At 44.3% G+C, this 16,639-nt stretch overlaps 1 protein-coding gene across 1 annotated transcript in view; it reads right to left on the minus strand.

Annotated features, from left to right (window-relative positions):
• Positions 1-4,881: 4,881 nt before the first annotated feature.
• Positions 4,882-16,639, minus strand: part of LOC124803138 (orexin receptor type 2-like) — a 123,682-nt gene continuing 111,924 nt past the window's right edge. The window contains exons 6-7 of the mRNA XM_047264318.1: positions 5,091-5,217; positions 4,882-5,050 (exon numbers count right to left, since the gene is read on the minus strand). Of these exons, the coding sequence (XP_047120274.1) occupies positions 4,882-5,050; positions 5,091-5,217 (296 nt within the window). The remainder of the gene's footprint in view (positions 5,051-5,090; positions 5,218-16,639) is intronic.

Consider the following 16,639-nt stretch of genomic DNA (forward strand, 5'->3'; position numbering starts at 1 on the left):
GGGGGAAGGACGAGGTCCAGCAGAGGGAGGGGGGGGGGGCTTTTAAATCGGTGATAACGGTAATATCTGGGGAGATAAGGCTGACAGGTCATAAATTACTGTGCCAAAATCGCAACCAGCAGAACAAGTGCACTAGTAAGGAAGGGGGAAGAGCGCTATAAATCACTGTTAAGTGTGATAGGTTAGGAAGGTAGGGGTGACAGGTCATAGCCCAAACTGTGCTTATACGTCTCAGACAATAGGATAGGTGTTCTTGAACTTCCTTTCAATAGGAAAACTGGCCTAAACGGTTCGAGAGGAGGAAGGGGAGGATAGTGTGTATCCTCTGACACATGGATGGTCAAATCTCTGCTTGTATGCCAAAATCATCATCTTCGCACCACTTTCTGCTGATAACGAATCTTAATGAGACTATTGATATTACTGGCTATGTGTATTTATCTCTTTCCTTTTCACTTCAGTAATCCCTACATTATCTAGTCTGAATCTTTTCATTTTTCTTCTAAGATTTTACAGCTTTTCTATCAGATTCAGACTGTTGATATTCACGTAGAATGTAACTTTAACGGTTTCTCAATTTTTTTCAGGAATCAACACGGATTCCATACGATTTCCATAGCTCGCGGATGAAGATAATAATGGCAGACTTAGGTGGTAATTCTGCCTAAATTAAAATATGTGATTAAGAGCTACTTGCATTCATTTATTTGTCACGCAATGAATGCATTGATATTTCCCATAACTGATTATTACGTTAAGTATTTCTTTGCGGTAGTACTTTAAATTCACTTTAGAGTTGTCGAGAAATCTTGACATACTTACAGCTCCATGTGGCATCAAAAATGGTCGAGTATGTGTATCTGTGAATGTGCAGTTTCTTTTGGTGTGTGTATACGGCTTTGAGTGTGGATATTCGACGCATTTTTCCTTGCTCTGCACTTACCCTCAGGTGTAATTTCTTGAATGGTGAAACTTATTTAAAAATTTGTCGAAGGTCTTCTAATATGGACAAGGAAGTGAGCCGATTTTCAAAGTCGCTTCATGATACTGAATGAATCTTTCACTTGGCAGTGGACTACGCTGCTCTGAAACTTCATGGCGGATCAAAACTTTGTGCTGGATGGGGGTTCGAAACCGGTAACTCTCGGAAGTAGAAGCTGTATGAGCGAACCGTGGATCATTGTTCGGTACCCAAATACTTCACACACAGTTGTAAGATTCGGATTTGGTGTCTGGAATACATAAAACAAACAAGTCACACTAATTCATAGATTTCTATGTAACGAGAAACAACTAAATGTGGAAATGAGGTGGCAAAAATACTGCTTTGATCTCCATAAGAGCAGAAAATTCTGATAAAGCCGGAAGAAAAATACTGTTCTGAGAAGAAAAAAGAACACTTATATCTTGTGGTTAATGGGAAAATTCTTATTCGTTATTGCCAATAAAAAACGTGTGACGACCGAAATTATTTTATTATATACTCGGTTACCCAGTACAAGGGGACTGCTAGAGAAACAGGTGCACAACAAACACAAACAAGCATGTTACACACAAACTTCTCAGAAACAGAAATTAGTAGAAAGAGATAAAGGCCTGGGGCACTGCATGAAGGAAATGTACTCCGAAAAAAAAACCTCTCATAGAAATTGTACCTTGAATCTTAAACTGTAGACCTAAGAAGACATTATCTTAGTTGGTTCGAATAAAGCGTTTCAAAAAACAGATTTAAGTTTAATTTTATTTAAAAAGATATGTATATTAAGAAGAGGAAAGGTAAAACGCTAGTTCAGCAGTTCTTTTTTGTGTTTGATTCACTACAGTATTAAATTATTTATTAAGTTTGACGTCGGTCATTAAGGTGTATGAGTGACAACACGAACAGGTGTTTTTACCGTAGAAAAATTTTAATTTTTATTCTTGCTTTTGTGACCATAATAAGAATCCAGGCTCCATAGGCTAACAGCCAGCTGAAATAAAGAAATAGTCCACCAGGACGTAAGGAAAAGATAAGCGGCGGAGTCTACCAAGCATGGCTTGTTGATCAAATAACTTAGCGTTTGACTTCCTGCCAGAGAAAGCAGCATTAATCAAACTTGATTAGTGGAAGACGCAAACACCACGGCAATAATACAGCAAGAGAGAGTGTCAGTCACGTGCAGAAAAGACTCGTGTGGAACCAAATTAAGTTGTGTGCAGCTAGAAATGAAAGTGTCGTGTGGAACCGAAGGCATTCTTGCGCAGGACGACCAATTTGAAACGAGAGTGTCGTGTGGAACCGAAGGCATTCTTGCGCAAGCCGACCAATTTGAAACGAGGGTGTCTTGTGGAACCATAGGCATTCTTGTGCAATCCAATCGCTTAGAAATGAAAGGGTCGTGTGAAACAAATTAACTCGTGTGCACCCAAATACATGAGAAACGAAATAAAAGGCCAGGCAGCGGAATTGCTAGAAGCAGAGATTCAGATGCAGATTCAGATGCATATTCAGAGCCAGTGCCGGCAGTTTGGAGATTCCGCAGCGAGACGCCAGCGGCCCCGAGTAGACCCATAGCAGCCGATACAGCTGATAAAGACATCAGCTGCGAGAAGACGGTGATAGATTCTGGTGGACACTCAGGAACTGCAGGTCAAGTAAGATTTTTAGAGTTTCATTGGAATAGTGTTGAACAGAGGCTGTCAGTCTTTGTCTCAATTTTTTAGAGAGATTTCCGTGCTAACCAAGAACAAGTGATTGCTTTGTACTTTTTTCTTATATGTACCGGCAATTAGCTTTGAAGTAGCAAGTCCGAATAAATAGACTGAATCTTACTAAGGGGTTTTTGGTCCAACACCTCACATAAGTATATGTGAGAATAAACTTGATAGATACTAACCAATCTTTTCTGCCTATTGCAATTCTGTAACCTATTTTCTGAAAAATTATTTACTTCAAATCAAGGAGATTCTCTCCCTCTGATCTCCGATATAAAGGTCGACAGAAATTTATAACTAACCCATTGTCGTTAACGTCCCGATTGCGCTACGCAGTTCGCACTTACTTCATTCTTGTATAGTGAGGCTGTGCCGGGACGTGACAGAGGTCTCACTATTTCAGAGATACAATCGAGGTTCCTTAGAGAAGAGACATATGAAGGAGAGAACAAAATGAAAGGAAAAATTTATAGCAAAGAAATGATGAAGAAACAACCAGAGAGAGCAAAACTGACAAGACACATAGGGCTATGAGGAATGAAGGAGGCCATTAAAAACAGATTAGTCAGTAAGAGCATAGCCCCCAGATGCACCGTTCCACGTTTGAGTCGTGGTATGACACACAGTTTCGCGCTACCAGTTACAAATAATTACCTTGGTACAAAATTGTTCTATCATTTTGAGCAGGGGAAGAAATTTCTATTTTGAAGAGCCCGCCGCAGCGCGTTGTGTGAAGCAGTCGCCCTCCGTTTCTGGCGGTGGCGCCGCTGTGGCAGTCGCAGCTTTGGTGTCTCCCTATGGTGGGAAAGGGGAAAGGTTGCCTGTTCACGTGAATTTAAGGGGCGCTATGAGCTCGCCAGTCGGTCAGTTGGTCAGTCGGAGTGAGTCTGGGTCAGTCACTCGTCACCTGTTGCTGGTCTGTCTCTCGTTTGCATTTGTGGGGCAGTTAGTGTCTCTCTCATTCCGAGTGCTAGTATGTCTGTCGTTTGGATCAAACTTTGAAGCCGGCAAAATGAGTCTTGCCACTCCACCAGTAACAGAACTCTGCTAGTGGTCGCCCGGTCGGGACTGAGTTCCTGCATCTGAGTCTGCGCGTTAGGCCGCCAGTCTGCTCAGGCAATGGTCATTGGCGGTTGGATCGATCGGTTGGTCGGTCGCGCATTGAGACACCAGATGACTTGTCCGCCTTGAACGTGGGCGCATGTGAGGTCGCCATGAGAGTCCAGTGGGCCGCGGCGTTTAGCGAGGGGCAGTGGCTTCGTGGCAGACACGAGAGCAACAGGAGTCAAACCACGACATCGGTCTGGCCGGCGCGACATCGGCGCGACATCGGCGCGACATCGGCGCGCCTTCCTGCGTCCGTTGAAGCGGCTGGCAGCGGACTGTTCGGGAGAGCGTTTTGGGGGTGCTGCGCCAGGTCTTCACCAGAAATCGCAGTTTATTAGGAGTTAAGTGATTGGAGATATGTTGTTGTCATTTACTTGTTAAATTCTACTTGTTTTCTTGGTGTGGTCATCAGCCACTTTGTTTTGGGGTCGTCCCACCATTCTTCTCCGTTTGCCCACCCGCGGGAAGGTGGTTATTTATGAATTGGGTGGTCTATCTTCCCCTTGTGGAGTAGGGGCGGGTTAGATCAACTTGCGGCTCGAGTTGTTCGGTAATCTCCCTGTGAATCTGTCATATGTTAATAGGTGCCTCTGTCATGTTTGTCGGATTCGGTGTTAATGAATTTATTGCTTGAAATGTAACGGACGAATTCCTGAAATATCTTTTTATCTTGCCTACCATCTTGAGAGGCGGTATATGTACAAATGGGAAGGTGTTTGAAAAATATTTTGTCTGCAGATCTCTTGAACATAAAGGGATGTAGGATGATGTTCGTGTGGGAAAGCACCCCAGACGATGCAAAGATGGACATTCATGAACATCTTGCTATTGCAAAACCATTTTTTATTATTAACTGATTTATTGGAAGTTCTCCGAGAACAAATTTAATAAACATCACTCTGTATTCACATAAGGTTATTTCCTCTTTGGCAACAAAGTATCATTGAAGTCTCATTCCACTAGCGACCACAATACGAAGTGCCCCGGAAGTACCTCACTTCCTGGCGTGTGGCGGCTGCGGGTAAGGAGGTGTCCTGCCAGACAGAGAGCAGTAGCTGGGGGATGGCGCCTAGCGGTGCATCACCAGCGAGGTGGGGGCGACGGAGGCGAGCGTGGTGGTGGCCGTGGCGGAGGAGGGGGTGGCCCAGGTGACGCGCAGGCGGCCGGGGGCGGCGCAGCAGGAGGAGCGCTCGGCGGCCGCCCGGTGCGCGGGTCAGGGCCCGGGGCCGCGCCGGTACAGCGAGCGCATCTCGTGGCCAGCCGAGGACGCCGCGCCGCCGCCCCCAGGCCTCTGGCGCGCGCCGCCGTGGCGGGCCACCATAGCAGCGGAGGGGGCCGCGCCGGGCGCCGGCGAGTAGCGGTTGCTCCCGTACGCGCACGTCCAGAACAGCCGCCGGAACTCAGCGCGGAACTTCCCTGCAGGCAAAAGACGTCACCATTTCTCTTGTATACACACTCCTCTTTAAAACTCAAAGACGAGTTAGATAAAGCAAAATAACTAGAGTTGCTAGACTACCGTAGGCTACCGTACACCATCATAACTAAGTGTACACTATGGTTGCTTTCCCAGTAGCCGTGATCAGTAAAGGTCGCATCCGCGTTAATCGTGTTGCGTATCTGTCGGGTGTTACCTTATTTCCATTGCCTTCTTTTTGTCTCCTACCAGTGTCTTAGTATATTCTTCCAGGAAACGTAAGCGGTGCTCCTTCTGCAAAACTTAGTGAATGTGTAGGATGGGCTGCGTAACCTGACGAGCATTTTTGTTCTGCAGAGTTATCCCTCTGTCTGTTACTTGAAAATAAACAGTATTTATAATAAAATCGAAATTATCGATGTTTAATTCTATTTATTCGCAAGTTATCATGTAGTGAAGCCCCAAAGAAACTTATACAGGCATGTGCCTTCAAGTGCAGAGATATGCAAACAGGCAGAATACGTCGCTGCGGTCGGCAACGCCTGTCTAAGACAACAACTGTGTGGCACAGTTATTACATTTGTTACTGCTGCTAAACTGGCAGGTTATCAAGACTTTACGAAAATTTGGAAATTTGTGGTAAGGTTCTATGGGACCAAACTGCTGAGGTCATCGGTCCTTATGCTTGTACACTATTTATCTAACAAAGTATCATACGTTAAGGACAACACACACACACACACACACACACACACACACACACACACCGATGCCCGAGGGAGGACTCGAATCTCCGACGGGGGGAGCCACGGGAACCGTAACAAGGAGCCCAAGACCGCGGGGATACCCCGCACAGCTATCATGATTTAAGCGAGTTTGAACGTGGTGTTATAGTCGGCGCATGAGCGATGCGACACAGCATCTTCGAAGTAGCGATGAACTCAGGATTCTCCAGTACGACCAATTCACGAGTGTACCGTGAACATCAGGAATACGGAAAAGCATCAAATCTCGACATCGCTGGAGCCGGGAAAAGATCCTGCAAGAACTGGAGCAATGACGACTGAACAAAAGCGTTCAACGTGACAGAAGTGCAGCCCTTTTGCAAATTGCTGCAGATTTCGATGCTGGGCCAGCGTGTTAGCGTGCGAACCATTCAACGAAACATCATCGATATGGGCTTCCGGAGACGAAGGCCCACTCGTGTACTATTGATGACGGCACGACTCAAGGCTTTACGCCCTCCCTGACACGTCAACACCGACATTGGACTGTTGATGACTGGAAACATGTTGCCTGGTCGGACGAGTATCATTTAAAATTGTATCGACCGGATGGACGTGTACAGGTATGGAGACAACCTCATAAATCCAAGGAACCTGCATGCCAGCAGGGGATTTTTCATGCTCTTGGAGGCTCTGTAATGGTGTGGGGCTTGTGCAGTTGGAGTGATATGGGACCCATGGTACGTCTACATACGGCTCTGACATATGACACGTACGTAAGCATCCTGTATGATCACCTGCGGCTTTTCAGGTCCATTGTGCATTCCGACGGACTTGGCCAATTCCAGCAGGACACCCTACACCTGCAGAATTGCTACAGAGTGTCTCCAGGAACACTCTTCTGAGTTTAAACACTTCAGTTGGCCTCCAGACTCCCCAGACATGAACATTATTGAGCATATCGGGGATGCCTTGCAACGATCTGTTCAGAAGAGATCTTCACCCCCTCGTACTCTTACGGATTTACGGACAGTTCTTGAGGATCATGGCGGCAGTTCCTCCCAGCACTACTTCAGACATTAGTTGAGTCCATGCCACGTCGTGTTGCGGCACTTCTGCGTCCTCGCGGGAGGCCTGCACGATACCAGGTAGGTGTACCAGCTACTTTGGCTCTCCAGTGTATAACGTTAAAAAACGCAATCTGGGCAGAAAATTTTATAATCAAATATCTCAAAAAAAAAAGTATATCAAACATTTCGAAATACTTCGCAGATGAACTTCCGGATATCACTGTCCAACAGGCACAATATTTCGGCGAACGACCAGGCTCCTGATGATGGTAACATGGTCGTTTGCCGCAACTTCTTCGGCATGAGGTACGCCAGGAGAAGAATCACATGTGAAACATTGCTTCAATAATTTATTTGCACTCATCAGTAACAAAAATGGCTCTGAGCACTATGGGACTTAACATCTATGGTCATCAGTCCCCTAGAACTTAGAACTACTTAAACCTAACTAACCTAAGGACATCACACAACACCCAGCCATCACGAGGCAGAGAAAATCCCTGACCCCGCCGAGAATCGAACCCGGGAACCATCAGTAACAACATCAAAGTCTGTGGCCATGATGAAGAACGTACTGTTGAGTACAAAACAACAACAACAATAATAACATAGAATTTTATTGTTTTTGCATGTAAACTATACCTGCATCAAAAGTAATTGATGTGGCTTCGCGAAAGCGCAGAAGTTAAGCGATCAACTAATTTTTATTACTTATAAAATGGAATTTATATTTTGTATGGATATAAAGTACACAATGGACTGACACTGAAGTATGTGTGGTTGTAATTATGTGCGAAACAAACAAACAAACAAACCAAGAAAAGTTGTTGGTTCCCTGTTGCTCTCTCACATAGTAATATAGGTTTCTTTAACTATCAATGCTACCAAACAAATCAAGAAAAGTTGTTGGCTCCCTGTTGCTCTCTCACATAGTCATTTAGGTTTCTGTAACTATCAATGCTACCGGTATTGCCGATAATCCTACCATCTACGTCATTTACGTCTGTACCAAAACTGCGGGACAGTATCTTTGGTAGAGCATAACTCTTAACAAAACGCATTAACTACTCGACGGAGATGAATCAAACTGGGGGAGCATGTTGTCAGATTTCTCCCAGTTCTGCAGAGAAAGTTGCACGTCAAGTGGCATGAGCTCAACTTGGCTAAAGCACAAAATTTGGCTAGCTGCAACTGAAGAAACGGTGATGTACCATGTGTATCAATCAGCGAGCAGTTACGTTGTACTATGGTTGTGTTCTTCATTACAGCATAGCCCGTAGATAACGTTTGAATGAATAAACTGGTTGTTTGAGCCACTTAACACCGGGAGCAGTCATCGAGTAAGTGCTTCATGCGCTTGTAGTACGATCCGAAAGTACAGGCACTGTTGCCAAGTGGAGAGGAGAAGAGGTGGTCGACCACTGTCAACTATAGTATGGCCGCTACATTGTGCCACGGGTAAGAAGATATCCACGTCAAACAGCTGGTGCAATTGCAATCACTATTAACAGGACTGAAAGGCTCCCTATCTCACGCTCCACAGTGACACGGTAACTGCATTGGGACGGCCTCCTTGCCCAGGATCCAGTACTTCGTGTTCTGTTAACACCCGCACATCGACAGCAGCATTTGTGATTGTGGCAACAGCATAGGAATTGCACCACCAGTGAGTGCTCTTCTCGGGTGAGAGCAGATTCAGTTTGTGAGTCTGGGAGTATCGTAATATGGCGAGAAGTGGGGGACCCGTAATGCACCTAGGAAAGCTGTCGAACATAATCGTTCTGGTGGTCCAGGTGTTGTAGTGTGGGAAGGCATAATGTTGGATTGATGCACTGAGCTCCGAATCTTAAAAACGTTTCAGTCACCGGTCAACGTTATTGTAACGCTCTGCTCCCTCCTCATATGCGTCTTTTCAGGGGTGCATTCGCTCTTGAATTCATTTTTATGGATGACAGTGTGCGACTGCATGGAACTGTGCAAGTGGAGTAGCTCCTTGAAAGACAGGCTTTTGCCCCATGGACTGGCCTGCCCGTACCGCCGACTTAAATCCCATCGAGTATGTGTGAGACACAATGGGGACTCGTGTTGTAGCACGTCCACATTCCCCAACGACATCCACGAGTTGTGACTCAAGCCGGTGGAGGAATGGAACTTTTTACCAGAAGAGATCTTCTACATCTACATCCATACTCCGCAAGCCGCCTGACGGTGTGTGGCGGAGGGTACCTTGAGTCCCTCTATCGGTTCTCCCTTCTATTCCAGTCTCGTATTGTTCGTGGAAAGAAGGATTGTCGGTATGCTTCTGTGTGGGCTCTGATCTCTCTGATTTTATCCTCATGGCCTCTTCGCGAGATATACGTAGGAGGGAGCAATATACTGCTTGACTCTTCGATGAAGGTATGTTCTCGAAATTTCAACAAAAGCCCGTACCGAGCTACTGAGCGTCTCTCCTGCAGAGTCTTCCACTGGAGTTTATCTATCATCTCCATAACGTTTTCGCGATTACTAAATCATCCTGCAACGAAGCGCGCTGCTCTCCGTTGGATCTTCTCTATCTCATCTATGAACCCTATCTGGTACGGATCCCACACTGCTGAGCAGTATTCAAGCGATGGGAGAACAAGCGCACTGTAACCTACTTCCTTTGTTTTCGGATTGCATTTCCATAGGATTCTTCCAATGGATCTCAGTCTGGCATCTGCTTTACCAACGATCAACTTTATATGATCATTCGATTTTAAATTGCTCCCAATTCGTACTCCCAGATAATTTATGGAATTAACTGCTTCTAGTTGCTGACCTGCTATTTTGTAGCTAAATGATAAGGGATCTATCTTTATATGTATTCGCAGCACATTACACTTGTCTACATTGAGATTCAATTGCCATTCCCTGCACCATGCGTCAATTCGTCGCAGATCCTCCTGCATTTCAGTACAATTTTCCATTGTTACAACCTCTCGATATACCACAGCATCATCCGCAAAATCTTTATCAACCTTGTGGCCAGCATGTTGCAGAGCAAGCGTTGCTGTCCCTGGTGATTGATGATGATGAGTCCCATACTTCTTTACAGAGCGTAGGGGACCGATGCGGGAGACTCGCGCCGCCTTACTAGGCAAGGTCCTAGTGCAGGTGGTTAGCCTTTGACTTCCTCTGACCGTAATGGGGATGAATGATGATGATGAAGACGACACAACAACACCCAGTCATCTCGAGGCAGGGAAAATCCCTGACCCCGCCGGAAATCGAACCCGGGACCCCATGCTCGGGAAGCTAGAACGCTACCGCGAGACCAAGAGCTGCAGATCCGTGGTGATTACACACCCTATTAATAACTATGTCCCGCCTTTTGTATGATCCAGGGTACCATCGCAGATAGCCGTGACTTCAATGTAATTATTGTTTCGAATAAAAATATCATTTTAGTTCGTCTCATTGCATGTTTCTTTCAATTACGTTCTGTACTATGCAGTAGCATTTTTCCGTCTATGATCCAAGTTCCATTGAGCTATGTTAATTGACAGTGACAACATACGTAAGTAGCTTTCGACCTTGAGTTCTGCATACAAGAATATATTAAGAACGTAAAGGGGAGATGATAATCTAATAATCTTGGAGTACTGAAAGGATTATACAGGGTAAGGAATAAAACTAAGAGGTACAGCAAGATGTTAGGAATGACAGAGGAGAAGGATTTAGTTCAACAGTAATTTAAGGCTAGGCTCAGAGACACGGAAAGGTTCCAGCGTGATTACATCACGGTGAGATAGAAATTTCGAAATCAAACATTGGATTACAATGCGTACAGAGGACCAGACGAGGACTATTTGGAAAGTAAGTTGGGATCGGTCGGGAAGTGGAAACCACTGTTAAAACCAAAAATGTTTTATTAGGTACATTTAGCCGTACCTTCCTGCCAACTCTTTAATAGTCACCTCATATGTCGTAGCTTTTTAGCACTTTCCAGACAGTCGCCATAGCAGGCAGCCGTCTGTTCCTTCCACCAATTATCTATACTGATCTACAGCATAGTGTCTGTTCCAAAACGTTTATTCACGACTAGACGTTCGTGTGAGGAGAGATGGGACTCAGCGGGAGCCAGTTACGGGCTCTACTGTGGGTGATAAAACACTTCCAATCGAAAACGCTGCAGGAGCATCTTCATTACCACTGCAAAGTACGACCGAGAGTTTTCACGAAGAAGTAACCGTGTGACATTTATGTTACGTGGGCTGCTTGACATCAGGCGAAATCTCTCACAATACACTTATACTTGGAGTGAGGCGCTATTTTCTAGGCCTCTTTACTAGCTCACCGAGTGCTCTGAACTGAAAAGAGCAACGTTAGGTGATCGCCGAGCATACTAGAGACTCTGTCCAACACATATGAGCAAAGCTTCATCGGATTTGCGCAGTGGTTTCCATTTCGTGGAAAGAAGCGGGATAATGACGTGTTGATGAAATGCGTTTGAGTTTCTCCAGCACTGTAGATAATGCTTTCCCGATTCTCAAATTAGGCGGTTCAGTTTAAGAGGAATATACACATATAAAACGGGAAACCACACAGGCAGATAAGTCAAACGTAAATACAAAGAAAGAAACCGTGAAGAACGTTGGGTAACTGAAGATATGCATCACAAGATCGATGAATCGACGAAAGAAGGAATTACTACACAGCTCAGGGAAATTTAGGAATAAAGAAGTAAGTCACTTAGGAATGACATAAATGGGAAGTACACAGAGGCTAAGTCGAATCGACTTCAGGAAAAATGTTGACAAATCGAAAAAGAATGGTCGTTGGAAGGAGTAATTCAGCAGTCCAAAAGGTCAAAACAACCATTGCTGAAATTGAAAGCTAGTGTTGCTACATTAGGAATAGAGTAGGATGCACTGTTAGAAGCGGAGGAAAGAGTGGATAGCAGGAAAAAATCGCTGAAGACTTCCACGCAGGCAAGGATTGCGTGACGACTTCATAGAGGAAGTAGAATTTAATAGGGAATACAAAGGCTTCTGATGTAAGAGTCAGAGTTTAAGAAAGGTTTTGAAAACTTATGATAAAACAATGCAAAAGGGATGGATAACGTTCCCTCCGAATTTCTGAAATCATGCGCGAGAACCAAGAGCGAAGAATACGAGTGGGAGCTGAGAACGAAGTGCTCAGATTAAAAAGGGTGTAAGGCAGCCATCTGATCATACTGTTCAATCCTTACGTCGGATTCGCATTAGAGAGGACGACGATCCAAACCTGCGTCCGGCCATCCTGATCTAGCTTTTCCGTGATCTCCCTATATCACTTCAGACAAATGCCGGAATGGCTTCTTTGTAAGGGCATGGCCGCCTTCCTTCCCATTCCACCCCAAATCGGAATGGACCGATGACCTCACTCACTGGTCCTCTCCCCCAAATCAATCAACCAACTTTACATCCGAGAAGCAATGGCGCAAATAAATGAAAGGTTTAAGAGTAGAACTGATATTCAGGGTGAAAGATATAACGATAGGATTAGCTGATGACATTAATGAGCTGAGTGAAAGTTAAGATTTACAGGACCTGCTGAACGAAAAAATGTTCAAATGAGTGTGAATTCATAAGGGACCAAACTATTGAGGTCATCGGTCCCTAGACTTACACACTAGTTAAATTAACTTATGCTAAGAACAACACACACAGCCACGCCCGAGGGAGGCCTCGAACCTCTGGCGGGACGGGCCCCGCAATCCGTGACATGAAGCCTCAAACCACTCGGCCATGCTGAATGAGTACAGGATATGGATTGAGAGTAAGACGAATGTAACATGTTGTTGTTGTTGTGGTCTTCAGACCTGAGACTGGTTTGATGCAGCTCTCCACGCTACTCTATCCTGTGCCAGCTTCTTCATCTCCCAGTGCTTCCTGCAACCTACATCCTTCTGAATCTGCTTAGTGTATTCATCTCTTGGTCTCCCTCTACGATTTTTACCCTCCACGCTGCCCTCCAATGCTAAATTTGTGATCCCTTGATGCCTCAGAACATATCCTACCAACCGGTCCCTTCTTCTTGTCAAGTTGTGCCACAAACTACTCTTCTCCCAGTATTAGTTATGTGATCTACCCATCTAATCTTCAGCATTCTTCTGTAGCACCACATTTCGAAAGCTTCTATTCTCTTCTTGTCCAAACTATTTATCCTCCATGTTTCACTTCCATACAGGGCTACACTCCATATAAATACTTTCAGAAACGACTTCCTGACACTTAAATCTATACTCGATGTTAACAAATTTCTCTTCTTCAGAAACGCTTTCCTTGCCATTGCCAGTCTACATTTTATATCCTCTCTTCTTCGACCATCATCAGTTATTTTGCTCCCCAAATAGCAAAACTCCTTTACTACTTTGTCTCATTTCCTAATCTAATTCCCTCAGCATCACCCGACTTAATTCGACTACATTCCATTACTCTCGTTTTGCTTTTGTTGATGTTCATCTTATATCCACCTTTCAAGACACTGTCCATTCCGTTCAACTGCTGTTCCAAGTCCTTTGCTGTCTCTGACAGAATTACAATGTCATCGGTGAACCTCAAAGTTTTTATTTCTTCTACATTGATTTTAATACCTACTCCGAATTTTTCTTTTGTTTCTTTTACTGCTTGCTGAATATACAGACTGAATAACATCGGGGAGAGGCTACAGCCATGTCTCACTCCCTTCCCAACCACTGCTTCCCTTTCATGTCCCTCGACTCTTATAACTGCCATCTGGTTTCTGTACAAATTGTAAATAGCCTTTCGCTCCCTGTATTTTACCCCTGACACCTTTAGAATTTTAAAGAGAGTATTCCAGTCAACATTTTCAAAAGCTTTCTCTAAGTCTACAAATGCTAGGAACGTAGGTTTGTCTTTCCTTAATCTTTCTTCTAAGATAAGTCGTAGGGTCAGTATTGCCTCACGTGTTCCAATATTTCTACGGAATCCAAACTGATCTTCCCCAAGGTTGGCTTCTACCAGTTTTTCCATTCATCTGTAAAGAATTTGCGTTAGCATTTTGCAGCTGTGGCTTATTAAACTGATTGTTCGGTAATTTTCACATCTGTCAACACCTGCTTTCTTTGGGATTGGAATTATTGTATTCTTTTTGAAGTCTGAGGGAACTCCGCCTGTCTCATACATCTTGCTCACCAGTTGGTAGAGTTTTGTCAGGACTGGTTCTCCCAAGGAAGTCAGTAGTTCTAATGGAATGTTGTCTACTCCCGGGGCCTTGTTTCGACTCAGGTCTTTTAGTGCTCTGTCAAACTCTTCACGCAGTATTGTATCTCCCATTTCGTCTTCATCTACGAGGCCTGTTCAGAAAGTAAGCTCCGATTGATTGCCAAATTGAAACCACAGTGAACATCAGAAATGTTTTACTTGTAACAATTAGCTATACCTTTCAGCTACTTCTCTACGTAGTCGCCGTTCTGACTTAGACTTTTGTCATAGCGTTGTACCAACTTTTCAATAGCCTCATCATAGAAGGCAGCCGCCAGTGCTTTCCGCCAATTCTCCACGCTGCCCTACACCTCGTTGTCTGTGTCAAAATGTTGTCTTCAAAGACAGCGGTTCATGTGACCAGAGATGAAACTCAGGGGGAGACAATTGCGGACTCTATTGTGGGTAATCTCACATTTCCATTTGAAAACGATGCAGGAGCATCTTCATTGCCCCTGCAGAATGCGGCTGAGAATTGTCTTGAAGAAGAAACAGCACGACAGTTATGTAATGTTAGCTGCATAGCTTCAGGCGAAATTTCTCACCAGGCCCTCGTACTTGGCGGCAGACACTATTTTCTAGACATCTTTACGCACTCACTGCGAGCTCAGAAATGAGAAGAGCGACGTGATGCTAACTGGGGTTATACTAGAGACACTACCCAACACATCTGTGCAAAGCTTTATCGGATTTTCATAGTCGTTTCCATTTCGCGACCGATCGGAGCTTACTTTCTGAGCGCCCCTCGTACATTCTCTTCCATTTCCAGAATATTGTCCTCAGACATCTTTACGCACTCACTGCGAGCTCAGAAATGAGAAGAGCGACGTGATGCTAACTGGGGTTATACTAGAGACACTACCCAACACATCTGTGCAAAGCTTTATCGGATTTTCATAGTCGTTTCCATTTCGCGACCGATCGGAGCTTACTTTCTGAACGCCCCTCGTACATTCTCTTCCATTTCCAGAATATTGTCCTCAAGTACGTCGCCCTTGTATAGGCCCTCTATATACTCCTTCCATCTTTCTGCTTTCACTTCTTTGCTTAGAACTGGGTTTCCATCTGAGCTCTTGATATTCATACAAGTGGTTCTCTTTTCTCCAAATGTCTTTAATTTTCCTGTAGGCCGTATCTATCTTACCCCTAGTGAGATAAGCGAATGTAGCATAGAGTAGCAGAAATGAGAGAAAGAATAAACTTAACATCAAAATTGGTGACCAATAAGTATGCGAAGTTTAGGAGTCGTTCTGCCTTGTATCTGACGAACGAGGCAAAAAGGATATAACAATCAGGTTATCTCATGCAGAGAGGGCATTCGTGGCCAACATCAGTCTGCTAGTATCAAATATATGGCTTACTTGAAAAAGAAATTTCTGAGAATGTACGTTTCGGGCACAGGATTTATGGCAGTGAATAATCGACAGTGGGAAAATCGGAAAAGATGAGAATCGAAGTGTTTCCAATGTGGAGATATAGAAGGATGTAGAAAATTAGGTGGACTGATAAGATAATGAGTGAAGAGTTTCGCAGCAGAAGTGGTGAAGAAATGAACATGAGGAGAACACAGACAAGAATACAGGCAGTACGATGGGACATTTATTAACGCGTCATGGAATAATTGCCATGGTGTAACTTTGCCACGTTGACGAGAATTCCTGAGCCGTCATTTTTCCAGCACGTAAGCAAGTATCATTTTGACTTATGTCCTTTGGAGGTTTTTGGTTGCCGTATTGTGCATGCCCGAAAGATACTTTCAGTTGTCGGCTATTCACAAACGCCATAGCGATGTCTTTCGCTGTCTTGCGCTCGCACGAACGTTTATTTAAAAGAATTTAAAACAAGTCAACTGACTGAAAATACCAACGATTACGAAATACGCGATGTTCTTCATGTTATAACTGCAAGAGACAAGGAAGCTGATGTAATTAATCTGCAGATTATGTGTGTGCAGAAAGCGTTTTGCGCACTGTAATAGTAAGAATATTTTTAAAATTGGCCACCAAAATCTGCAGGATGAGGAACGAGCCTGGCGATCGTTTGTCATAGCTGGTGACCTCTCGCAGAAAGTGCATGATAATATTTGAGAAGAAAGACGCAACACGATTTGATCATTATCTCATGTCTTTCCTCGCAAGAAGTATTTTGTATTAAATTGCTATAGAACGAATACAGTATCTGAAGTTGTGCGCAGGCTGGATTCCAGTAATTCTGACTGACTTGTACAAAACGAATCTTTTAGACTGTGCAGTGACTTTTCCCCAGAGCCACCGTGTCGAAAGCCATGAATTCTTAAGTCAAATTGTCAGTGGGGACGAATCATGGGTAGCTCACGTTACAACAGAAAAAACTTGGAATGCAAATATTCAGTATCCCCATGAAATTGAAGTTTCAGCAAAC

This window comes from Schistocerca piceifrons, chromosome 6, assembly GCF_021461385.2.
Source record: "Schistocerca piceifrons isolate TAMUIC-IGC-003096 chromosome 6, iqSchPice1.1, whole genome shotgun sequence".
In the NCBI taxonomy this organism is placed as follows: Eukaryota; Metazoa; Arthropoda; class Insecta; order Orthoptera; family Acrididae; genus Schistocerca; species Schistocerca piceifrons.